Source organism: Paramisgurnus dabryanus, chromosome 20 (assembly GCF_030506205.2).
Source record: "Paramisgurnus dabryanus chromosome 20, PD_genome_1.1, whole genome shotgun sequence".
Taxonomy (NCBI): domain Eukaryota; kingdom Metazoa; phylum Chordata; class Actinopteri; order Cypriniformes; family Cobitidae; genus Paramisgurnus; species Paramisgurnus dabryanus.
Genome location: NC_133356.1, coordinates 28,608,758 through 28,636,612, shown reverse-complemented (window position 1 = coordinate 28,636,612; position 27,855 = coordinate 28,608,758). Strand labels below are relative to the sequence as shown.

General features: G+C 35.5%; 1 protein-coding gene and 1 long non-coding RNA gene across 3 annotated transcripts; one reads left to right on the top strand and one right to left on the bottom strand.

Moving 5' to 3' along the window:
- Positions 1 to 16: 16 nt before the first annotated feature.
- LOC135732863 (uncharacterized) lies at positions 17 to 27,852 on the bottom strand. 2 transcript variants are annotated; one of them, XM_065251248.2, is made up of 14 exons: positions 27,538 to 27,852; positions 27,033 to 27,133; positions 15,601 to 15,738; positions 14,193 to 14,348; positions 11,840 to 11,935; positions 11,635 to 11,764; positions 8,080 to 8,195; positions 6,149 to 6,250; positions 1,918 to 2,004; positions 1,544 to 1,647; positions 1,189 to 1,249; positions 912 to 1,039; positions 720 to 837; positions 17 to 623 (listed from the first exon to the last, which is right to left on the bottom strand). In XM_065251248.2, the coding sequence occupies exons 2-14, from the start codon at positions 27,117 to 27,119 to the stop codon at positions 582 to 584; spliced, it is 1,365 nt and encodes a 454-aa protein (XP_065107320.1). In that variant the 5' UTR covers positions 27,120 to 27,133; positions 27,538 to 27,852; the 3' UTR covers positions 17 to 581. The 2 variants fall into 2 exon arrangements, with proteins under 2 accessions (XP_065107320.1, XP_065107324.1); XM_065251252.2 differs by having other exon boundaries at positions 729 to 837.
- Positions 19,122 to 24,890, top strand: LOC135730664 (uncharacterized). Its single transcript, XR_010526039.2, has 5 exons — positions 19,122 to 19,835; positions 20,410 to 20,457; positions 21,119 to 21,186; positions 22,094 to 22,210; positions 24,750 to 24,890. It is a non-coding gene; the product is annotated as an uncharacterized lncRNA (long non-coding RNA).
- Positions 27,853 to 27,855: the final 3 nt, after the last annotated feature.

Sequence of the window (27,855 nt, the reverse complement as noted above, 5' to 3'; positions counted from 1 at the left end):
TGAACATGCCCCTGACATCATAAATGTGACGAAGAAAACACAAAAACTAACAGCCTACTTTTACTTTATACTTTAATTTAGCATTTCCTTTAACAAAATAATATGTATTAGGGAAATAATTGGTACAAGAATTGGTAAAAAAACATTTCTGACTGCTACAATGTAGGTTACAAATTTCAAGCTAAAGGTATCCCATAAGGCAAAATATATATATTTTCAAACACAATTTAAGTATATTTTAAAACATACAAAAGATGATATAAAATCTAAATATATTTAGGCCATTTTTGTTTATTTTGAAATATATTTAAAAAATAAATATTTGTTGTTGTTGTTGTTCTTGTTTTTGGTTCAGGGGCAAAATACATTTTGAAAAATATAGGGTATGTTAATATAAAAAGTTTAAAACTAAAAATATTTTCAAATTCAAAAATATATTTAATTAAACTTTACTTTCTACAAAATGTATTTCACATATATTTTAAACATATTTTTGGCCAAAATGTGTGGTTTTTTTTTTTGCCCTATGGGATATAATGTAAAGTTCTAAAAAATCATTTGGACAAGAGGACATCAAAGTCCTAAATGTAATTTATCCACATCTTCTCTTCAGAGTTTCCCATCTAAAACAAAAAATCTTGTCAATTTCTGAATTATTTCTGTTGTGGTATAATTTATTTGTTTACAGAAGATAATAGAGGTATGAAACACGTCAGTACCTCAATGACCTGACTAGTATAGAGGTTGTGTATGGAAAGAGGGACATCTGTATCTGATGAATCAGTAGCTTCAGCTGAACTCGATGAGTCTTCTGTCCTTTCATCTGCAAACTGGAGACTGCACACATGAAAAACAACATTGTTTATTTAAATGTAACACGTGGACAGAGTATATTCATAGTTATCCTTTACCTTATCTGAGTTGTTGGATTCTCAATGAGGGATTCTGGGCTCTCGGTTGTGGCTTCATGTATTAGGTCTGACTCTGAGGAACATCTGGACTTCTGAATCTGAACTTCATGAGGACCTTCATACTCCATCTCCAAGTGTTTATGGTAAGATCAAATGCCATAGATGCACATTACTTTTTTGTTTATTGTAATTAAATCGTAATGCTGTTTGAACATCAGTCTTAGAGCAGAAGTTTACTAATGTAAGAAGTTTATACTGAGTTGTGTATATCACTAACCAGTTCTTTGATGCTGAAGCCATCTGTGCATTGCAAACTCAGTCTATTTTTGGCCATTATTCTGGGTGAAAATAACAAAAAATTAATACCTATGGCATTCATAAAAATGAATAAGAAACTTCTTTGGAACATATACTGCTCATATTTCACAAATAATAATAATGATAAAAAAGTAGAAATTATTTTAATTCTGGACCATTAAGATTTCTTTTTGTACCGGTCATATTAATTCTATATTAAGTCGTAATTGCAAAAATTTATAACTAAATCCTACTGGTCAATCATTTTGCATTTAATTAAATTCACTCACACTAGTTTATGTTGGACATATATGAATAGGTGTTAAAGCTCTCACCTTTTCGTGTCAGCTATGTGAGAGCGTGACAGGTTGTGCATAAATCTCAGTTTATGTCGGATGATGTCAGTGCTTCTTGACTTGATTGGTGGCTCATCGCTTCTCTGTTATGAGGAAATATTATAAAACAGAAAAAAAAACACCAATCTGACAACCTAAATCTAATCCCGTTCATTATCAATTACAATAAAATAATGTAACCTTTAAGCCATATGAATTTAGCCATAGACATTTTTCCTTCTGATGTCACACACTGTTATAGTCTTCTAGTATTCGGTATTTGATATGGTAGCGCTACTTTACTGCATAGATTGTTTTGGATATAAGCACCAATGAATGTAAATGTAAGATAATTATGAAAATTTGCATGGTACCACATAAGGCATGTTGGTGCTCATGGCATTCAGGAAGGTCGAGCGCAGAACTGAAAATTTAGGGACTTTAAACTCCCGGGTAAAGACCTGCGGAGACAAAATAAATTGAATAAAAATATATAGTATATAATATTGTTTAGATAAAAGTCTGGTCCACAGTTGTCTTTTGAGCATTGGCGACCGGTGACTTCATCAGGGGGCACAAATTCTAAATATGTGTTTAGAGTGTCATGTGTGTTGCTTGTCATGTTGAAATATGTGTTCAATAAATACCTGCAAGACACTAACTTAACAGTAAACTCTGATTACACATGAGATACGGCCAGTATCTGGCAAACGCGAGCGTCTCTTTTATCATAAACCCTTTGGAGGCGTCTGCAGCAGGCACTTATTCTGACAAGACCTGTGAGGCACATAGGTTCACATGATGATGAGCCACACACATGACAAGCTAAATACCTGTTGATGAGCTTCGTATCGTCCAAAAATGAGTCACCGGCCGCCACAACTTTTGAGGTCAAGTTGAGCGAAAGTTAGTAAAACAGTTAATATTGTACGATCAAAACTTACTCTTTTTAGCTTGAATCTGTTTATACAGAATTCATGGCCTGTTTTAATTCTTTTTCAGCCGTCTGGTTCAATTTTGTTATGTAATGGCCACTTAAATAGTCCATTCAAATACTCAAATCAACCCTTCATATGTTGTCAGTGAATCAAGTTTAACCCAGAAACAGGTTGCGAAGTGCATTTGCGTTGACTACTCTGTCAATGGGGGTTTTCTGTTCTTCTCATGGCTTGTATCAGTTTGATGAAAGATATAAGCGCAGAAGTGTCGACTATGACAGCTGCTGTGTCACTCGGGTGCACCTCACAATTATTCAGTGCACACCGTGTGAAGGCTCACAGCCTGAGGTGACAGAGAGCTGAACTCTTCATATAGGTGCTTTCTCACACACCTCACCTCACCGGTGATGTTAGGTGGAGTCGACTTCTACAGCTTCTACATAACAGCAACAACTGTAATGCTTAAACCGTGCTTGTATATGCAAACACATTGAAAAATGAATGGGAAACGTGAGTAACATTGTGTGAAACAGGATATAACTTGATTTTAACATTATCCAAAAAATTAGGTGGTGCTTGCTTGTGTAAAAGTCACCTTCATGATGATGGGGTGTTGTGGGTGATTACCAGGGTGTTGCTATATATTTGATAGATAGTTGATAAGGTGTTCTGATAGGGTCTCTAGTGTTTGATAGGCACAAATGGGATCTTATTTTAAGATCAAATCCGATCTTATTTTTCCTCGTCCTGTCCTCGTTTCCTAGTCTTAAGAAATATCTGAGTACACGTGAAAGTACTGAAACTGAGATAAATAGATGTACAAACCAGACCAGTATGTGGGGCTGTAATTCTGCCACAGAGATGTGACTAAAACAGAGAAGAAGACTTGGACCATGCTCATGAACCTTGTTGTTGTCCAAATCATTTGTTGCTCACTGTATTAGCTTTAAGTTTTTTTTTCCCCTTTAAATAATGTCTCTAAAATTATTTCAGTGATAGAACAACTTTTAACTGGACAAATTGTACTGTTGCTGCAACCTGAGCAGCCTCCTAGCTGCTACAAGCACACTCTGAAAGTGGCGGTGGAGGGTAGGAAACACAGCCCCGCCCCTCCCCCTGCCTACAGAAGAGTGTCTGATACCAGGCACTGTTGCGCTTTTCAACCACATGGGGGAGCTGTAAGTCATTTTTACATGGAAACTACATAGTGTTACTTTAAGGCTAAGTTTGCACAACAATAAAAACAGAAAAATGTTCCCTTTTCATTTTTGAAAAATTACACAGATCTGCAAAAATGACTAAAACCCTGTATAGACGGTTTCAGCAGTAACAACATAAACAAGTGGCTTTCGTGGTCAACGCGTAACTTCCAGGGAAACTCCGCTATGAATAAATAACAACAAAGTACTTTAAACGTAGTTTATTTAGATAACAAGCAAAAAAACAACAACACATAGATTACCTAGGAAACCAAAACATTTGTAACTTTTCGACTCGGCGTTTGTTTAAGAGTTCAATCAGTTCAATCAGTTCAATAGCAACTAGTCAGACCATTAAACAAACTGAAACCCGAAAATTCACATTCACAAAATACACGCAAGACACTCACTTAACAGTAAACTCTTTAATCATAAACCCTTTAGACGCATCTGCAGCAGGCACTTATTTTGACAAGACACGTGATGCACATAGGTTCACACGACGCACCGAACACATATTTTGAAATTACGAATCACACACATGACGGGCTACATACATGTTGTGACGAACTTCGCATCGTGCGCCCTCGGAAAAAGAAGTCACAAGCCGCCACTGATTATAGTTATACAATTAGTTGTACTGGGTCGAATTTGACCAGCAGTTTGTGCCAGTCCCACTCCACCCTTTTTTCCGCAATAGGTTTTTGTAACAATTCACTGTATCGGTCCAAAAGAGTCAAATCCCCAAATTGTGTAAATATGGGGAAATATTACTACTTCTTTGGTACAATAAAGTATTCAACTCAAAGGCTGATATGAGTAAAACTAACACACTTTTTTTCACACGAGTGAGAGATATTTGGTCATCTTCAAACGCATGACCTTCACTGCTTTATTTTCCCACACATAAACACAGCGTCTGTATGCGCTGACGGTCTGTCAGGTGAGTCTGACTGTGTGTTCTTGTGTAACGCATCCGTCGGTGGGACGCATGGCTAAGTAATAACCCTGACTGCTGGTCCTCCCAAACTGTCTGCCCCCGAATCCTCCAGACCTCAGCTCTGTTTGCACTTCCACTATGACATAGAGGTGTGAGAAGAATGAAGCGTTTCAACAGGTTCCTCTCTCATCTCACCTGCTCTGCTTCTCTTCTTCATCCTGGTTTCTCACCTTCATGCAGTTTGAACTTTGGCAACCACCGTCTGGCTTACAGCCAAAGACTTTAACTAATGCTTCTTCTAGTTGCTTCCTACACTCCTATAAATAAAAGTGCCAAAAGGGGGTTTTGGCAGCAATACCGTAAAAGAAACCACTTATGGACGTGTTACAGTAAATGTCCTTACAGGTGCATAAAACATTTGAATACAGATAAACACTTGACAAACCATATTAGAAAGCCATACAGGAGGTCAAGTATTGCATATTGAAAAGTCAAACATGATATATTGTTTTCATTTTAATATTTGTAAGTTTTATTGTAAAACTTTTAAAGGTTGTAATGCTGCAGGCGGCATGTGAAATGATCATACTTTTGAAAATGCTGGGGCACCCTCATGTCTATGGGTGTCTCTGACACAGCGCTTCTATTGTTCAAGTCATACCTATCAGATAGGTCATTTCGGGTATCTTGGAGAGGTGACGTCTCTGAACCCCAACATCTGGATACTGGGGTGCCTCAAGGCTCTGTGCTTGGACCGCTGCTCTTTACATTACTAACAAACCCTTGGCTATGTATATTGTGTTGAACTTGATGAGACTATTTCCGGTGCACTTATGTATTGCTGTTCGTGTGTTGCTATAATTGCTTCTAATGTTCACCTCACTTGTAAGTCGCTTTGGACAAAAACGTCTGCTAAATGACAAAATGTAATGTAAATGTTATTTTCAAAAAGACCCAAACAATAGGGGTTAAATTAACACAGAAAATGTTTCTATATGACCTAACAATGGGTCAAATAGAACAAGTTTGGTTTGTACCTTTTTGACCCTGTTTGGATTGAAAATAACCTAACATTAACAGGGTTCTCCAACCTTTTTGTGAGCAAGGGCTACCACAATGGATAAAACAATGTGGAGGGCTACTTGATATTTATCTACTTAAAACGTTTTGTTTAACTTGTTGATTTTATTTTATTTTACTTTGTGATACATTTTATCATTACCATACATTTATTTATGTTACCATACATAAAGAAGCCAAGCGTTTATAATAAAATGCAATAAATAAATATTACAATTGAGATTATTAATAGAATGTGCTTGCCGCAGGCACCATGTTAGACCACTGATCTAGTATATGTTGTACAATCTTTTCATTTTTTAAATGAATTAATTTAAGTGACTTTTGAATGTACAATGTGTTGTCTATATTGTGTGCGTGTGTGATGGTGAAAGACACATGTGCAGGTGTGTCTGTCTCCCTGTTTTTGTGCTTACTGGTATCAGAGACATTGTGGTTTGACACTTACTTCAGGAAACATGAGCTCAGTTTCGTCCTGTCCCTGCCTCTGTTTGCCATGCAGCTGGCACGCAATGGCACCCCCTCCAGTCCCTTTTAGTGAAACTGGCATCTGTGTGCACAACAGAGACATCACTCAAATCTCAATACATCACATATATTTGAGGCCTATTTTTCATCCCAAAGGCAAAAACAAAAGTTGCATTTAAACTATAGAAATTGGTCACGAATGTAGTGAATCAAGTGGATTTCTTCATTTGTGTACACTACACATTTATAGATGTGCTGTTTTAATGTGCTGTGCCTTAGTTGAATTAACTTGAACCAAGAGCATTTTTATAGAAATGATGGTGGATAAACACATTGCCTGCATAACTTTGTGCCTGGCCGTCCGATAGGTGCAAGCGACCCGAGGAGCGAGTTAATATATTCCTAATGATGTGCTACTTCTCAAGTGGAGCTTTCGAAACGGCCCAGCTCACACCCGATAACACTGCACACCCGGGTGAGGACACACTTTGTCTGCTGGGTGCAAACTGGCCCTCCAAAGCGTCCCGCAGCACAGCATTTACTCACATCATCATGCAGCAGCTAACAGGCCCGTAACAAGTTTTCACGACGCACATCGGCACAGAGAACGAATTTCAAGTGCAGAAAAACGATTCATTAGTGAAGGAAATGTAGATGGTGTTTGTCAGTGATTATAGCCGTGGGACACAAACATTAAATTAGATTGTGGAAATAAACAGACAGTTGGGTGTGTAAGGGGAAATTGTTGATTAAAACTGAGTATTTTTACTTTCACACAGCGACTGATGGAGCAATGTTGCTCAGACATATTGGGTCCATTCTGAAAATAAACAGGTGTGAAATTCAACACGGGAGATACATATTGTGACTCAGTATCTCTAATAGAAACCAAACAAACTGAGGTAAATATAAAGAGGAACGGTCTTAAATGTATCATTTGTAGCCTTAAAATAACTTTGTTTTTGGGCTCAGCTCTAATTAATATTGCTATGTGTCAAGCTTTATGTATTTCTCACAGGAAGCTTCCTAGCACCTGGGTCCATGGTGACGCTTACATCCAGATATGTTTCTGTGTTTGTTAAGGTGATCCAGAGGAGACCTTATTGTTCAGAAGTTGCATTTTCGTAGCTCAATGGATTTAATGGAGCTTTCATTTATAATTTCATTATAAATCTTATAGGAAAACTAAAAATAGAAACAAATAAGAGAATTCTTGAAATACAATGTGAGTAGAGCTGTAAAATTTATGTGGATAGGATTGCCCAGGCAATTTGATTATAAATATCTGTTGGTGTCTATATCCAAAGAAATCTGAAAAATATGAGGCTTTAGCAGAGGATTAGTTTGAGACAAATGGAGAAACATCTCAGATTTACAGTGTAGTGTCAAAAAGTGATGTCCAACTTGTCTCTTTATTCAATAATTTTGTATGCCTGTTGCATTGATGTCTAAAGCTCAGATTCTGTTTACTATTGTATAAAAGTTGCAATATTTCTTATAGGTAGAGTTCACACAGATGACGGTCTAAAACATTTGTTGTTCAGGGTTTATAGAGAAAGCTCTTATCCAAACAACACAACTCTTTGCTGAGCTTCAGCGCAATGTGACATCTCAGGCCAAATTGGTCAGACTCTTTTGTGTGTGAAATGAATTAGACATTCTCCCCTGGGTGATGTTTGTCCATGATGTGCTGACCCGATGTGAGTCTCCTCCAACTGAAGTGAGGGAGGGGGGTCCTGTTTGGTCTGTGAACAATCAATTCTGTTTTCTCATACAGTTGAGGGTTAACTGTTTGTATAAGGCCAGCAGGGCAAACAGCTCGAGGAATTGAAACAAGGCCTTTTGAACCCCAACAGCATTATTTGCCATCTTACCAATGATATGATGAAATTACGATAAGCAGAAACTTACATTCTCCTGATGTGCTGTGGCATCTTCATGTGAAATTTGAAGTTTTGGTAAAGTTTTGGTCTTGTGCTTCAGTAAGTCTTCGAGAGTCACATCTGGCCTAGATGTCCTGTTGAGCTCTGCCAACATAAAATAAAAATGACAACAAATGAAAATGCTGATATTCTGGAGATTTATGATTCATGGACTGAAATAATGAGAGGGAACTGATATACGTCATAACACTGTTATACCACGGGTCTGTTGAATGCTGTATTCTGATTGGCTGAGAAATGTTACGTAGGTATGCATTAATTTCTGATAACCGCACAGCTAACTTGTTAAATGTCATAAAAATAGCCACCATAGCAATGTTTGTGGTAACCGTGGTATAAGAGGAATAATTGACTCCAGTCCATTGAATTATTTGAAAATAATGCACACCCGAGGTGTAACGGCACTCCGGTTCGCGTTGTGCCGCATTGCACCTTGGGTGTGCATTATTTTCTTATAATTCAATGGCCCGTCGTCAATTATTCCTTACTTATACCATGGGTCTGTTGAATGCTTTATTCTGATTGGTTGAGAAATGTTCCATGGGTGTTGATTATTTTTCAATAACCGCACACCTAACCTTTAAAATGTCTTAAAAGTAGGCATCAGAGCAATATTTTTGGTAACCATGGTATAAGTGGAATAATTGACTCCAGTTTTTGAATTATTCGAAAATAATGCAAGCTTTGGCATTATTTGGCACCTTGGGTGTGCATTATTTTCTTATAATTCAACGGCCCATCACCAATTATTCCTTAAGTAATTCGTTTGCCTATTTTGAGAATTTAGCTACACTCCAAAAAATTTTAGGTAAAATACAACCTCAACTGTTGGTTTAAATGAAAAAAGTGCATATTTGATCAACCATGGATTGAAAAAAACTAGCATTTTGGAATCCAAAATTCCGATTCAGAATTTACACTTTTAAGGGCATTTATCTACCCTGCTGCCAATAACATGCAAATAAAGATGTTCTGATGGATAAAACAAGAAGACAATAAACTTAATTAGGATTATATATGGTATATCTGTGTTGTTCCGGTCATGTTGGGTATTTTCATAATGCAGTAAATTTATTTATTATAATGCAACACTTTAGCACTGTGCAGAATACCAAATAGAAAGAGTGTATTATCTGTTTCATTTTGCGATCTGAAGCCACATCAGCTCAAAACACTTGATCTGCTATAAAGTTAGTTTGGAGCAAAAATATTAATCCCACTATTTGTCGTGTTTTGATGGTGTGCTAAACTAACAAAGTGGTGTGTTTTAGCTATGAAAAATAGGTTTTAGGAATAATTTCAAATGGTTAAGCTTATTGTTTCTTTTTTTGTAAGTGAGACATTTAATCAAAGAAATAAGCAATTAAAACACTGTGATAGACCGGTTAACTTGCTGATTTAATGATAGCTAACACTTTTATACATATACACATATAAAGTCCTCAAAACTTCATTCTCGCTGTTTTGTTTGAGAAAGTAAATAATATTTTCCTAACTTGCCTATTTTAGTTTGATGTGTTATTCATTTGTTACAACGTTATTTAAATAATGCCAAGGAAAGAAAGAATAAAAACACCAAAGTAATGAATACATTTGATTGTTATTTGACGCAAAAAAAATTATGCCCTTTTAAGTCTGTCAGCCCCTGCCCTTGAGGAGGTCTGTGCACGCCACTGTTTTGGATGCAACAAGCAGCATACATTGTAAAAAGTAAAAGTTGGTAAAAATTACTTCAGTTGGTAACACCTAAAAAAAAAAGTTGTTTCAACGTACACGTTTAAGTTAAAAACACTTAAATTTTTTATCTTGACTAGTGATGAGTTGCTGTAACTTATAAAATAAAGTTGAAATAAGATAAGCAAATTCAACTTTATTTTAAAAGCTACACTGTAAAAAAATTCCGTAGAAATTGCAGCTGTGTTGCCGGTAATTTACCGTAGATTTAAATTTATGTTTTTAACTGGCAACATTTTGTTCAAAGTTAAATGAACATTAAACATTTACAAGTCTTTGTCTTTATAGAGTAAAACTAAAAAAACAGCATCAAGCAAAACATTCTGGGAAACAAAATCTGAAGCCAAAAAACTGAAAAAGGTTGATGATGACTTCTGGTTCCCAGAATGCTTTGCATGAGGCTGTTATTGTATAGTTTTATTTTGTAAAGACAAATACTTGTTAATATTTAAAATTGATTGAACTTTGAACAAATTTTTGCCAGTAAATTTAATAAATGTAAATCTACGGTAAATTACCAGCAACCCAACTGCAATAACATTGTAATTTCTACGGATTTTTTTTACAGTGTACAGCAACTCACCACTTATCAAGATAAAAAAAATCTAAGTTGAAATTATTTGTAAATCCAAGTTGATTATACTTAAAAATGTGTGTTTTTTCAGTGTAGGGTAATTTGAACACAAACTGTAAAAAATGCAGCACTTGTCGTCAAATCAACATATATTTTTATTTTATTTATTTGGCTTTTTAAAATACTACTTTAACTTACAAAATAAGTTAAACAATTTTAACTTGTTTTTATAAGTTATGTCAACTTATCACAGGTCAAAACTTAAAATAGTAGGTTGAATTGACTTGCAAACCCAAGTTGTTTTAACTTCATGCTGCATTTTTTTACATTGAAAATAATGAGTTTGTTCATATTTTACCCAACCATGGTTTAACCACAGCATTATTTAGAGTGTACTGACCAATCACTATGTATTAACAAAAACAGAAACACAATAGAAAACACAAATTTTCAACTTAAATTTTTCACTTAAAGTATTTTTCACTTAAACATGTAAGTTGACACTTAATGTTTTAGGTGTTACCAATTTTTACTTTTTACATTTTACAGTGTAGTATTTGTAATGCTAAATTTTAAGTGTTGTCATCTATGATTTTCGAATTTACTGTTTTAATAGGAAATGCAAAAATAAAACTCTGTGAAAAGAAAAGAGTCCAAATTAAAACAATTCACAATGCTTGATGGTGTTTGAGACAGGTGATCTTAAACCAAAAAATGTCCTGTGAGTTATTCTATGTCCAGCTCATTCACATGAAAAGCGTATAAATAGCACGCAGTGTGAAAAATTGTGCAATACATACGCCAAATTCCAATTTTGCCAGCATATGATTTGCCAGTCCTTCCCATTTACTTAATACGGTGCATTTTTTTGTGTCGTTTTATGTATTGGTTTATCTTTTTTTTCCTGTTTTTTTTTACAATTGTCCCTTAAGTTTGGGGTTAGAACAACTTTTTGTTACATAAAATGACATCCTAACTCAAACCCTAATTCTAACCCCAACTCCAAGCGACCATGGTTTTAAAAAAAGAAAAATATTAAGAATGAAACGATAAGATGCGCCGTAACAAGTGAACAGGAAGTACTGGCGTATCATATGCATGCATGCAAAATTGAATTTATACGCTTTTCATGAGAATGGGTTGCTATATCAGAAAAACCTGATATCTTATTATGTTGTTTTATATATCAGTCAGTGTGTAAACATCAGTAGTCACCCATGGCCTGTAGTTGTTTCTCTAGATGATATATGCTCCTGTGCTGCTCCAGCCAGACCCTGAACACCTCCTGATCCCTTCGGAACTGGAGACACCCGAGTCGGGTCAGCTGACTTTGCAGTTCCACAACCTCATGTAGACCAAAGCATAAGAAATGAATCTCAATAATGCGTTTGTTTTTGATATTTTTCTGGTAGAGTCTCACCATGTAGCAGCGTGTTTTAGGTAGAGCGCTTATGTACGTGTCATCATGTGTGAGGATTGATCTTGTGAGTCTCTGGGTGTTTTTTCTCTTTTTTGTCTGGAACAAAATGCACAATAAAGAAAAGACAATTGTAAAAGTACGCTTGGGGTTATTTTCAAGATCAAGCGTTGGGTCAAAAAGAGACAAATCCAAGCACTGAGTTAAATGAACCCAGAACGTGTTTATATTTGACCCAACATTGGGTTAAAACAACTCGGCATTTTGGTTTGAAACAACCTAGCATACTGTAGGTAAAATTGCACCCAAGCGAATTGGCTTCATCACTTTTTGAACCAATGCTGAGTCAAAGTATTGAATTTGCTAGATATTTCTCCTAAAATGTCTTTTAATACAAAGAAAGCCAGCTTTTGACCCACAATTTATCAGCCAGGGAGATTCATCTGATTTAATTTTCAGCACTTTTTACCCTTTTTTTGTTGATATGACAGGGCTCCAGACTGCCACCAAATGGGGGCATTTTGCCACCAAAATTTGAGAGTGTGCCACTGAATTTTACATCCAGTCGCACATGTGCGACCAGTAAATTTGACATTTTTTTGTGATGTGACACTGAATTTGAAGCAGCACATTGTACTTTCGGCATCTATCATCAAAGTATTTATTTGTAATACAGTGGAAATTAGTAGAAATGTGGATATTTGGTTAGCATGTTGATTTTCGGTGTGCCCCTAAATTTTCTGGTTGCGCCCCTAAAATTTTGGGTTGGGGCCACTGTGCTCCTAGTGAAAAAAGTTAGTCTGGAACCCTGTATGACATCACTATGACACACCACTTATGACATTGTTCCTGCCTTCTGCTCATGGGACTGATCCCGACAACTAGGTCCCAATTTCGGGATCGATCCTGGGATCAATTCCATAAAGTGTTTGCGCTCACACTGAAGGTACTAGATGATGAAAGGGGTTTGGGCTCAAGCGAGGACCCTTGTCTTTCAGGGACAGGGATCTCCCAGCACACCAAACCAATGAGAAGTAAACAAGCAACCACAGGAAGCCATTAACTTCGACAGGGACCAATTAGGCCCCAGCAGGTGTCTTTGGATATGCCTGCTTTGGTCCCGGGTCATCATCCAAGCCTGGCTTGGTCTGAGGAAACAAACAGGACAGTTTGATTTGCTCAGCAATTTGTAGCAAAGGTTTCCTACTGACAGGCCCATAAAGTCCTTTACAGCCTCCTATTGTCCATCCCACCACTGCTGGTCATTATAGCCTGTTGAAGAAGTCTTGCTTTTATAGGACGAGACTGATAAGACAGATTCACCTCCCCCACATCCTTACCACCCCCAGTCTCTACCTCTTATTGTCCTCAACCCAGACGGCCAAAATCAAAGTCAATCACAAGTCCACACCAACTACTTCCCTCATAATACAATGAGATGCTTCCTCAATCCCAAGACACTTCAAAGTATCACTGGAAGGTAGAGAAATACTGTCCTATCATGAATAACACTGGACTGTAATTGACATCGTATGGGTCATATACAGAGACATTTTGGAGATGTTTATAAGCATGACACTCCTATTTACTGATTTTTGCAGCTGCTTTGTCAAAATTTAAAGTCTATGAATTTACCTTAAAAAATAGACACAAATGTTAACATACAGACAATTTTTGGCGCTTTTTCTTATCTGGGAGAAAATCTGAGATGACAGAGATTCAAGCAAAGGTCTCAGTTTGCTCTCCGTCTAATAAGAGAGATCTAAAAAAAGAGACCTCATCTGTGATTTTCTTTACATTATACAGAAAAAAGCCTCCTTCTCAGTCTTTACCATATCATGCACAGCCACAGCCACTTAAGAAAACATACAGTCAGTGTTGTATATTTAACATACAGTTGAAGTCTAGCAAAGAGTCATGAATATTTCGACACAGAGACTTCCTGTCATGCTCTGACAGAAGGAACTGTTAACTTTGAAATGTTAATGGCTGCCATCCAGTCATGTGGACGATGTGTTTGTCACTTTGACACAGGATGTGTATGTGTATGCATGTGTCGGGTGCCTGTGCTTGTCTTTGACCCTAATGTCTCAGAGCACAGTCTCAGACATACAGTAGAGAAAGTGGAAAGCTGCCACATGTTTACCTTATATACCTGAAATATCACAGAGAAAAAAAAACTTCTAACTGAACCTTTAATGATGACAGAAAGAGAGAGAGAGGAATTTATACCTCTGCATACTTGATACAGTGTAAGCATACATGTATTTCTTTGCACTGCCATCTACTGGTAAAAAGTAGAAATTACGTTATTTATTTATTTCTCTTTATGTAGATCAATAATGAGTTCACAAACCTGTTCTTTATGTCTTTGTGTAGTTTTTGAATCATTTGTGTGATGGGACTTCATCTCTTGTCTTTGTTTTTGGACCTTTTCTTCGAGTAATGTAGCATACTGATGTGAAAGCACGTCTTTCAACCGGTGGATTCTGTAGTAGGTCTCTAGATGGCGCTGGAGGGCAAGAAACAGAGTTCTCACAAACGAGTGGAAGCAAACGCGTTCACAAAAAGGATAAAAGAACCCTGACTGTGTCACTCACTGATACAGAAAACACAACTTCTCATTTAAATTAATTTGAGTAAATAATTCTACTGCAAACCATATTATTATGCTGAATTTCTATTGAGTGTATAGACGACTTCAGCAGTAACAACGTTGTAATCAAACGGCTTTCGTGGAACACACGTAACTTCCGGTAAACTCCACTAAGAATTAATAATAACAAAGTCATTTAAGAGTAGTTTATTTCTGATAACAAGGTAAATAAACAACAATTAGATTACCACAGTTCTAATCATAGCTAAAGTGCCTATGAAAAACTACACTTAGCTAACATTACTGTGTAAAATGTATCTTATATAATGTATGCTACAGATCGGCTGCCAAACCTTCGATCAAATATCGGTAATCCATTATCGCCGTCTTTAGAAAACCAAAACAGTTGTACATTTTGATGATGTACATTTTCAAGAGTACAGTTTAGAAAGTAGTCGGATCATTAATCAAACCGAGACCGGAAGTTAAGTTCCGCTCAGATGTGTAATCACGTCACCGCACGCGAGTCTGAACTGTCTATAAAGAGCAGGAAAAAACTACAGCCCCGCTGTGACAGCTATCCCTATATTGTAGTTTAGACTCAATTATGTGACATTTAATATTGGCCCATGTGAAATTTAGTATTTGGTGACAGTGTTGCCCCTGGGCCTTTGTTTTGGCTTTTATGTTAGTTTTTTAATCCATCAGTGACTGATCACAATTATTTTAATCAGCAGGTCTTGTATCACTCACTATCAGCATGTTCAGATAAGAGGGACAGTTCACCCAAAAAAAATTTCTGTCATCATTTTCTCATCCTCATGTTGTAATAATCCTGTATGATTTTTTTCTGATGAACACAAAAGAAGATATTTTGATAAATGACGGCAAGCAGCTGATTGTAACCATTGACTTCCATAGTAGGAAAACAAATATGATGTAAATCAATGGGTATCGTCAACTGTGTCACAATACTTCCATAATGTCAAAGTCAATACAATGACATGTGTGCTTATCACCATTTATCCAAATATCTTCTTTTGTGTTCATCAGAGAAAAACGCACACAGGTTTAGCACAACATGATGATGAGAAAATGATGACAGAATTTTTATTTTTGGGTGAACTGTCCCTTTAAGATGGCATTGCATTATGAATAATGACAGTACCTGATCTAGAAGAGCTTTTTGTTTGTTTTCAAGCACTTGATCAGAATTCTCAGCATCAGCTCTCGACATGACCACCTGCCCCAATCTGCTGCAGCTGTGATGTCTCCTCTGCCTATGAAATTCAACTGGATTGGCTTTCTTTTGATAGATAGATAGAGAGAGAGAGAGAGAGAGAGAGAGAGAGAGAGAGAGAGAGAGAGAGAGAGAGAGAGAGAGAGAGAGAGAGAGAATCACTGAGGTAATAAAAAAAAGCAATTTAACTTATACTGTACGTTCAGACTCAAAGTCCATTAGGACACAACTGTAACAAACACTGTGCAGTATACAATACAAAAAAAAGAATACAATTATAGGTATTATAGCCAGATATATTATACAAAAATTTGTAGCTATATTTGTATCCCTCTAGATGTATCATACCTTCCCAGAACATGTAAAAAAAACTTCAAATTGCATCATGAATCGGAGGGAACTCATTTTCATTCATTCATTCATTTTCATCTTTAATCAATGTATTTTAACTATATTTATAAAAGTGTAAACAATAACCTATGCAACCCAAAATGCTAGGTTGTTTCAATTCATGGTTGGATCAAATATGGACATATTTTAGATTCATTTAAACCATCATAACTGTAGGATGCAATGTAACGGGTGTGGTAATAAACAATATTTACACAGATTCTGCCCATTAATGTCTGGTTGGAGCACACTAAAGTTTAAGAAAGACCCACTGAAATCATCAGCTTCAGTGGTATAGTGCGTGACTCGTGATGTCGCTGCAATTGTGCTTCTCCCTATCACATAAAAAAATATATATATTTTTAATAAAAATGAAGAAAATGTTTGAAAAGTAGAAGTAAAGTGCTCAAAGAGTGTTTATTAAGAACAAATGTATTTACTGGGTTAGGGTTAGGGGTTGGTGTACAGAGGGCTTTTATTCTCCCAATAATGCAGCATTTTATCAATTTAATGTTTTATTGCATTCTGTTAATCTACAAAAATACTTAGATACAAATAGTATCTGCCAATATACATATCTAACTACTATTTAGACTTATTGATCATTTAGTTAATTTGATCATTTTATTTATTAATTAAAACTTATTTTCACCTACACTGTAAAAAACAACCTATAGAATTTACCCAATAAAATTGTTGTAACAATTTGCACTCACTTTGTTTGAGTAAATTATATCCTATATATTTGAGTAAAGAGTACCTAAATTTAATTACTATGATAAACTAAAAAAAAATAGGTAAGGTCTACCTAATTTTTTTCATAACTAATTACTCATAAAAAATGAGTAACATTAACCCTATTGGTATTAAGCCACAGATCTATTAAATTATTATTAATAATGATTAGCCATTAAGAAAGATTACGTATTACTTATTCAGAGAGGATTTAATAAGAAAATAGTCATACACAAGATTGCATAAATTGCTTGCTTTATTGACCAAATAACATTCTGTAAACATTTAAAACTAATTAATGGAAGTACAAAATAACCCCAATACATTTCAAGTGAAATACAACATATCATAGTTTTACATAAAGCTTCTTGAACATATTATTTCATAAAAAAATAAACCAAAGTCTTCATGAGATGTTAAAAAACCATTAAAAGCAAGATTCCTAAATACTGTTCTTCACGTTATCATTAGAAAATTAAAGAAGACAATAATATGAGAGGAAAAACTGATCTCATTTACCTCTAGCATGCTATATCAATACAAACAAACATTTCAATTTCATTTAAAACTTATTAAGTGCAAAAATACAACTTCATATTATGCTATAACTCACAGTACACGTGCATAAAACATTGAACACTAACAAGAACGTACTTACATTCAATTTTAAGTGATTTAACTTCACATACAAGTCACATATATAACATATGAACTCCGAAGTACTTTTTTGAACAGACATTAAATTAAAAAGCCCATGGAAAGGCAACGTTAATTATAATTCCGTAAATGATAATAATAATAATAAAATGGCTTCATAAATGGATCCCTTCTAAAACAAAACTCAATATATTAACAGATAAATGCAAGAAAACTTTAACAGTAATTATCTAGCATCGACAGCTTCACCGTTGTTTGTCTGCTCGACGCCCTCCCGTCTGTATCGTACATACACCGTCCGCTGCTCTCTCTCGTCACGTGGCTTGCTCAAGTTCAACCACTCATATTGAGCAGCTGGTGTTCACGAGATTCAGACATGTAAATAATAATAATGGAAGTTAATATTTTAATCACAAATATGGATTTTTATTCGTACTCGCAGGTGCAAGAACTGGGCAATGTTTCATTCAAAGCTAACCTGACTGACATAGCCTACCTTTCAATCTGTCGACAACAGAGACAGAGAAGCACGCAAATGACTAAACTTCTGGTAGATTTTACCGTTAAACAACTTAACATTTCCATTCATGATCATATCAACGAGTTAAATAAAAACTTACCTGTCAACAAACTGCAGTTCTCCCGCCGATATGATATGAAAAATTATGACTCGAGTCCCGCCTGGATGTTGATTTATGCGCACTTTGCGGTGCTAAGGCCAATATTTTGGGGTATATGATACTTATTTTTTTAGTATTGCAGTTATTACTGTTAAAAAATGGATAGTGAAGGTAGAATATACCCATTATTTTTTATTTTACTTGCTAGCTTATATATGTAATTAAATTATAACTAATTTTCATGGGTTAAATTTAACACCCTCAAGAGTAATTTTTTACAGTGTACTGTAAATAGCATATCTTTAAGAAAACAGTGATATTGCAATGCAAATAGAAAATATCTTTATATTTGTAATTAGTGCAAATAGCATCTATCACTAAGAAAATATGTAGATAGTATCTAATGCCATTTGTATTTACTATAGCCGCTGCCTAATCCTAAATGTTTAGCAACAGTTGTACATTAAATGAGATTTTGCAACAGCTTCAAAATTGCTCAAATAATTAAATCTCTAATTGAGCTATGATTTAGACATTTTTAAATTTCACTTAACCTGTAAAGTACATCATAAAGTATTAAAAGTGACAGCTGTCTGTTTGTCAATCCCTGCTCATCCTTTTTATAAAGCTGTTATTCATCAGCACCTTAAGATTCGTCTCTTCTCCTAACACTTGTTGTGTAACACTTATGATGCCAAACACACATTGTTACACAACTCTTCCTGTGCACCAATGACTCAGGAATGCTCTGCAAATGTTGACAGGTGCAAGCTGGTTAAAATTTCACTTGTACTGAATGACTTGCATAGTTTGGAAATTCTCAGACTGTATTCAGCTGGTGTCCTATGGATACAGAATAATGTTTAAGTAAGGAATAACTGACGACGGGCCGTTAAATTATAAGAAAATAATGCACACCTTAAGTAGTAATGCGGCACGACGCGAAGAGGAGTGTGCATTATTTTCAAATAATTCAAAGGAGAATTATTCCACTTTTACCATGGTTACCACAAACATCGCTCTTGTGCCTACACTGTAAAAAATTACCGTTAATTTACGGCCTAATTTTACGGTAGTGAACTGTTTTATAAATTTACAGTTTCTTGCCGTAAATGGTTGCATGAGTGGTGAGCGTGGGGGAGGAACTGCACTGAAATTACTGAGTGGTATGTGTTGGCCACTTATTAATATGCATTTTCTGTCTGGACTTGTATTATAAAGACTGAATAATTTTGAAACGTCATCAGTAGATGGCCAAGTACTGTTCCAATTCAAAGTTAACTTCTAGCAAAGAACAGTTAAAATCCTATGTGTTCCAGTACAGTAAACGTTTGTTTTGGACTGCATAACTCCTTTAATATAACCATAAATAATGTCATAAAAGGTCTGTTCATTCAATAAACCGGGCAAAATCTGTATGAACGTATACGTAGAAATAATATTGAGGACACACTGCACGATAATGAAACCTTTAGTTTGATTAAAAGTCGATTAATATTTCTGTTTTTATTTTTTATTAAATAAATATTCTATGTTGGCTCTAAACAGGCAACTTTCTTTCTTGGAAGCAGCACTGGAAGAAGCACTTTACTTTCATCTGTTATATCTTTATTTACTTTTATTATGTTATTATTGGCGGAGGCGCGTAAGGCGCGTGTCCGTATACCGAATGCTTTGATCACGTGATTATTCAAACCAGGAGACGCGCAATCTGGATTAACCGCTGTTCTCCTCAGACGAGTGTTTCGGTGGTATTATGAGGTAAGTTTCTTTACATTCGTGGTTACTTTACTGAAATTAGTTCACAGTGATGTTTATTCAGTTGTCAGTATATTTCGATATGTCTAATATAATAAACCTTGATGTTGACCGTTGGTTCGTGTCGTTCGAGCGCTGAGTGGGGTGAGCTGAGCTCGGCGCAGCTGTGAGCTAATGGAGATCTTTTATTTGTCTTTATATTTTCTATAAAAATGTGTTATGCTTGTTCTTAAAAGTATTTAACATAGTTAAGTTAATTATAACGCAAGTTTTCTCCAAGTATTGCAATGTGGGCTTAGTTCAGCTCCCGCCTAGATTGACTGAGCTCGTGAGCTTACGTTAGTGGAGATCTTTTAACTTATTTGTTTTTTAATATATCTTTTATAAAAATGTGTTGTGCTTGTTGTTAAATGTATTTGACATTGTTTAGTTAATTATAACGCAGGTATTGCAATATGGGATTTGTTCAACAGGTCCCTCTTATGAAAAACAACGTTATCGTTTTACAGTAAACTTAAACGAGCTAAAGGCCATTCTGAATTAATAACTGTCGTATATTTATGGTTACTTCTTTCAGATCCCTTTCTTGGTGTGTCTTGATGTTTTATATTGGCTAAAGACAAGAGTAAGTATTACTTGGTTTATATTTGCACAGCCACCAGAACCAAACACAAGTCAAGTGCTCAAAAGTGAAATAGCATGTTGGTCTTTATTATGCAATGGATAAATGAAATCGCAATAACTAATGAAATAGTCAGACCTCACTTTGACTTGATGTACAGTTTGAGCGAAGTCAGAACACAGCTCATTCACACAAATCAAATCACTTTCAAACTTAAAGGGATAGTTCACCCAAAAATAAACATTATGTTATCATTTACTCAGACTCATGTTGTTCAAAACCTGTATGAGTTTCTTTACTCCATTGAACACAAAAGTAGATAATTTGATAAATGATGAAGCGCACAGTAGATTGTACCCATTGACTTCTATAGTAGGAATAAATACTATGGAAGTCAATGGGTACAGTCTACTGTGTGCTTACCATCATTTATCAAAATATCTTTTTTGTGTTCAACAAAATAAAGAAACTCAAACAGGCTTTGAGGCTGTGTAAATGATAACAAAATGTTTATTTTTGGGTAAACTATCCCTTTAAGTTTGAAAGTAGGAGTACATTTCATGTATTCTCAGCACTCTACTAAAATGGCATTTTGAGAAGCTTGATAAATATGGACGCAGGTGTCTAACTTGATATTAACTTTAGTTTTTACCTTTCCTAACAGTATGTCTGCAAATGCTGGTTCCATGTCACATTGCTTATTCGAGACTAGATCTACAAATAACACTGCAGGTGAGTCGTCATCATCATGAGAAAACATCATGCTCACTGCAATGTTTAATAGCGGGTTGCGAGGTGCATACCACCACTAACTGTATTGGAAACCCCATATAGTGTATATGTGCCCTCATACAGTAGGTGGCAACCCGCTATTAAACATTAGATGAATAAGAAGGTAATGTGAATGCGCGTATTGCTCTGGGGATAGTGTTGTATTATGGCACTTTTTCATTGCATAGTACTCCACGGTTTAGTTTAGTTTGGGTGGGGTCATCTCACTTTGGTGTGGTTAGCTTTTCCATCGAGTTTAGTAACACTTCGGAGTGGGAGGGATTATAGGGGTCTCGTTATATTTGCGCTGCCTACTGCTGTGACATCATACAAGTGAGAGTGTCGCTGTACATTCCCATACATTTATTTATTTTTCAGTCCACCACAAAATTAAAATTGGCCACCACAAATAGATGTTTGCACATTGCGATTATCACTACCTATGTCTCACATGACAGTTTCTGTATAAACACCTGACCCGTGGCTTCAGTCGAATGCGCTGCGCTGAGCCTCATTGAAGTTGCATTTAAGCATATATAATGCTGACATGCTCGTGTTTTCGCGTCACGTTTGGTATCAGCTCGGGTTGCTTGGAACCCCAACCGAGGTGGTACGAAAAAAGTATCGGGTACTACGCACTGCACCCAGTGGAAAAGCTCCCAAAAGTAAGCTGACCCGACCCAAACTAAACCAAACCGTGGGGTACAATGCAATGGAAAAGTGCCATTTGAGGTTAAAAAAATTATATAAATACTGTTCGGTTATTCACACAAACCAATTGTTTTATTTCTTAGTATATTAATGTGTTGTCATAAGCCACATGGTTTAATTTGGATTTGTCTGTGCATGTTTTTTTTTTCTATATCAGATTTTGTTACCATCAACTTGCATTATACAACTGACAGACTGAAACGGTTGGACTCAAAAATCTACATTTGTGTTCCACTGGAGAAACAAAGTCACCTACATCTTGGATGGCCTGGGGGTAAGCTGATAAACATAAAAAAAATTTTTTAAGATGAACTATAGCTTTAACTTCGAGCCGATGCTAGAGTTATTTAAGTAAATGTCCAGGGATCAGGGAACATTTTCTGACTTTTAACCCCAAAAAAGTGCATTCATCCTTCACAGAGGTAATCCACACGGCTCCAATAGGTTAATAAAGGTCTTCTGGGGTAATGGTTGTGATTGTGTAAGAAATATATTTTAAACTTTATAAACTGTATTAACTAGCTTCCGGTAACGGCACCATCTTGGACTCACATGATTCAAACGAGTTTTAACGTAGTGAGCACTCGTTGACATGGGTATGTTGTGCAGTTACTCTTGAGTCCAAGGCTTCGTTCATACTGCAGGGCTTAATGCTCAATTCCGATTTTTTGAAAAAGTTAGATTTTTTTGCAAGGCCGTTCACATTTCCAATAAAATGCGACCTTTTGTGATCTCCTGTGTGAACGTGAAATGACCCAGAAGTGACCCGCATGCGCATAAGAGTACTCCACGGTCAAGGACATCACTTGTAAGCTAACGTTAAACATGGATGTCAACAACGGTGTAGTCAACAGTGGAGCTCTTTTTGCAATATTAAAGTTATTTTCCCAACGGAGCCAGCACAATTACAATCTTCTGTTTTTTTATGTAAAATGTAAGGTAACATTTGTTTAATTATTCCTCGTATCATTTTAAAGCCACGATCTACAGAACATCACACAAAAAACATTTTGATAACTACACCTAAAAAAAATAAAGGAGATCCTGCCTTGGAAACTCCGGCTACAATTCAGTGTTTTTATATAATTTGGAGATTTAGCGCGTCAAAGCAGTCATGACAAAAAAAACGACAATGAGAAATGAAAAATAATTTGTGTTTGTTACTGTAAATGATAAAAACTAAGCTTTATATACATACAATTCATTAAACGTTAATTTATAACAAGAAAAACACTGAAATTAATGATTTTATAGACACTACGCGTTATTATTTAGCATAGAAATACCTGCTTGCTTTGACTTTGATCATCTCTGTATTCACTTTAGATACAGAAAGACCTGATGAAATTATTTATTTCAGGAATCTCTTTGCTATCATTTGAAAGTGAACACACGAAGACAGTCGTGTCAGGCATAAATATAGGTTTGGTGCAGATATTTTCCGTTTCAGCACCGAAATTTAAATAAACGGCTTACCTGTTTTGTAGTTTAACTTTTGACAAAATAACCAGTTTGTTTTAAATACATTTTAAAAACTTATACCCGTCGAAAAACATCCGTTTTTTAATGTTTAGTTTGATGAACTCCTAAATATGAGACGAAGAGCACCTAGCACGTTCGGCTAAATTGCATGCGCAAGCATGGCCAGCACGCAATAGCGCAACATCGATACAGTACAACGAAACGCAATCCAAAATTTACAGACTTAAATTAGATCAGAATTTACGTTTACTATAAATACAATTTTTTTATAAAATAAGGTTAGAAGTAACAAAGTGCAGAACAAATGTGCAAAATGCCTCAAGTGCACGGAAACAAAACACAAGCCAAATAGATAAATCAAATAACCCAGAGTGATTTATAAATAAAATAAAGAAATTATTAAAAGAACGAAAGTATAGCCAGAATTGCCAGCTTTGTCTTTTAAATGTAGAAACAAAGAGGCAATGGTTTATAAACATAGAAACCTCTTATGGACGTGTCGACCGGTCACAGGGGTTGTTGGATTTATAAACGCATTTTAAAAATATTTATTGAAAGCTGCTACTTCACATATTATTCGCAGCATTATAATAATATGCTATATTAATATATTTGGAGAACGCTGTTATATGTGAAATCATATAACGTGTGCACCCATACGGCCAAAATTTAATGATGTGGAGCAGTGTCGCCCATGGTTGTTGTTTATCTTATCGTTCTTGCCTACTTCAATGCAGAATTATGACGTTTGTAGCGTATCAGTGACGTACGGGTCGGATCCATGTGGCCTGGCCGTTCAGACGAAGGTCGCATTTCAAAAGATCGGATACGTATCGGATTCAGGACCACATACCCAAGTGGCCTGGGTCACATTTGAAAAGATCGGATCTGTGTCGTTCAGACTGTCATGAAAAGATCAGATACAGGTCGCATAGGGGCAAAAAAATCGGAATTGGGTCGTTTCAGACTGCAGTATGAACGTAGCCCAAGATGGCATCATTACCGGAATCACTTAGGGTGTACTCACTTTTGCACTCACGAAGGAATATATTTTGAGTTATGTTTGTAAACAAACCGTTCATGAGCCCCACTCACTTCCATAGTAGGAAACAAGAATACTATGGAAGTGAATGGGGCTCATGAACGGTTTGTCTACAAACATTTCTCAAAATATATTCCTTCATGTTCATCGGAACAAAAATATTTAATCAGGTTTGTAACAACATGAGCGTGAGTAAATGATGAGAGACACACTATTACTGCCACGTGTAGTGTTAAATTTACTTTTAGCACACTGCTTACAAAGTTTTTTTTTTATGTTTATCTTTCAGACTACCTGACCTGTTCCTGTTAAGAGCTAGTCACTCTTTGTGGAATGTTCCTGGCCCATTTTTCCCAAGTTTTTACAAAAGTTTTTTCAATGACCTCAAAATTGATGTGTAAAAATTATAATAAACTTGAATTTGTTTAAATATGTCTATAGACTGGGTTATTTTTGCACAAACCTATTTGGTAATTTTATGGTTCCTCATCTTATCTTTGCCATTCTATTATTTAATTACAAAGCAGCAATTTAGAATACGGTAATTAAACAGTAGGATTACAGTATGCAGCTGGAAACCCTGCTGCCAGTATTTTACCGTAAATTTAAAGAACAACCGTAATTTAGAATACGGTAATGAAACCATAGGATTACGGTACACAGATAAAACAGGCTTGCGGTATTTTACTATTAATTTACAGAACAGCCGTAATTTAGAATACGGTAATGAAACCGTAAAATTACGGTTCACTGCTGGAACCCCAGCTGCCAGTACTTTACCGTAAAATTACGGCGAAATTTTTTACAGTGTATTTTTAAGACATTTGACAGGTCAGGTGTGTGTTTTACAGAAAAATAATCAACACCCATCAGAATAAAGCATTCAACAGGCCCGTGGTATAACAGTTGCTATTACATATACTGCCTGTCAATGCTGAATAATTCACCATTATCAAATTTATGCAAAATATGTGAAATTTGTAGCTATATATTTATCAGTGCCTCTAGATATATCAATGAATCATTCCAAGAACATGTCAAAAAACTTCAAATTGCATCATGAATCGAAGGGAAATCATTGTCATGAAAATGACATGTTAGCTTTAAAAAGTGTTTTAGTCTGATTTCAGCTAAAGATGCAACAAGCATGTGTTTAATACTAATATATATCCATGATAATTTTGAAAATATACAGTACTTTCTTCGTTCTTAGTAAAAAATGCTTATCACTCCAAGAAAAAAGTTTAAAAGCTGTAACTTTGGTGTACACCTAAAAAGTGCATATTGGTACATTAACAGTACATTTTTAACATAACTAAATAGTACATATCAGGGTACCATCCCAGCTTTTGTACCTTTTTTCTGACAGTGTACAGCATCTACCAAGCCAAGTCATTGCAACATGACACTGACATTTCAAAGCATAAGAGCAGGATGCCCTTCTTTTGTAGAGGTACAGAGGCCTCCTAATTGGCCACATTCTCACATTTAACAGGCCTATTTAGTAAGTAGATGCTTTGTAGTCGTTCACAAAGGCCATTGGAGGCAAGCAGTATTTATCAGTTTTTGTTTCCACAGCAATGCATGAGACCAAGGGGCACATAAAACCGAGGAGGTCAGTGGATATAACTAGAAGAACGCTTTGTATATGTTTGCCACTGTGAATCCAAACTATTTGCTTAATTTGACCTATACAGCATTACACTGAAGGAAAATAAGGCATGTGGTCAAGAAAGAAAGTTAAATAGATCCCCATGCACAGTTTCATTACTGTCAAAAATCTTCATGTTCCCACATTAACAACCCCCGTGAGTCAACAATCTGTGACTGACGGGATGCAAACACAAGGACATTGAAGTCTGGGTACAGAATCTGCTAATGAAAATGCAGAAATATTGTGAAAGGAACAAAGAGTTTTTCTTCATTTAAAGGACTTGTTAAGTTAACCAGAGCAGAGTGTTGCTAGTTGTAACCATGGTCACCAATTTAGCCATACAGAGGATAAGAACACAAATGAATGGGATTTTATAAGGTCCTGGTGATGATGTAAGATTATTAAACAGTTCTTTGAATCTAGTCAGTCATTTTTGCAGATGGATCTAAAAAAATATTGGAAACTAGAAAAAAAATAATGGATGACTTTGAATAAATGTGAACTTCTATAGTATTGTTTAAATGCAAAAAAATGCCAAGGCAAATGATGACTACACTAAAGATGATAGTGTTGTTTTTTTTATGATTTTTGTCTCAGAATAATTGCCATAGTTTTATTTGTGTTATTATTTCAAATGTTTGGATGAGTTTACTATTATTCTTAAAAGTGGAAAATATTAAAATATATATAATCAATAAAAAACTTCTGAACTGTAGTTTATATTATGTTGTTTACTCATAAAATAAAACATATTTATCAAGTATGGTTTTCCAGTAACTTTACAACAGAATACACTGATGGTGACAGAATGTTAATTAATATTAAAGAGAAGAAAACTGTAAAGAACTGAATCATGTCTGACAGTATATTATTATAATGAATGGGGCTAGGTTATGTTTTAACAGAGCTACAACACACCTTTTTAGGACACTGTGCTGACAGGTAACAGTCCAGGATGGGTGGGAATATACTGACATGATGAGCATCTTCAGTCTTCAGTGCCATATCAGATCAGTGAACTATCAGATGTAAATGGGTAGTTCACTTTACTCTCCTTATATTATGGTATTTTTGTTATTTTAAACATATAAATGTTTTTGAAAAATGTAAAAATGTTAATCAATATCCATTTTAAAAGCACAATAAACAATTGTGATAACATTGCTTTAAACTCGAAATTTTGTTGACACTTCACATAAAATAACCAACCAACAATGAGTAATATAGTTTTTTAACTAATTATGCATTAACTAATTTGATTTGAAAAAAGTTTTACTAAACATTGAAATTAATATTTACTACTAAATTCCTTAGAAGTAGCTTGTTCATTGCCAGGTTGGATAAACTTTACTCAAATTTCATCAAAATTACTGACAATTTAAGTAAGATTACTTAGACAATAAACATCAAAATAAAGACTTACCAGATAATCAGCAGAAGTGACCTTTATGATGCGTATTAAATATTAAATTGCGTAAATTCCATGCGCCTTATAAACAACTGTTTAAAAGTTGTAAGATTTCATTGTAAATTTTTGTCACTCTTTGCTGTGTGGCGGTAAAGCTCGTTCCCACAGTGTCAGCTATTGCAACTGACCTCAGATCTGCTGTGTTTAGGGGCTTGTTGCCATAGAGCAAACCGGCCTCTTTCTTTCCACGACCTCAGTGTTTTTGATGTGACTCAGCCCATTCACTTCAGTGTCCTTTCTGTTGTGCTGTTGTTAACCTAACATTAGGACAAC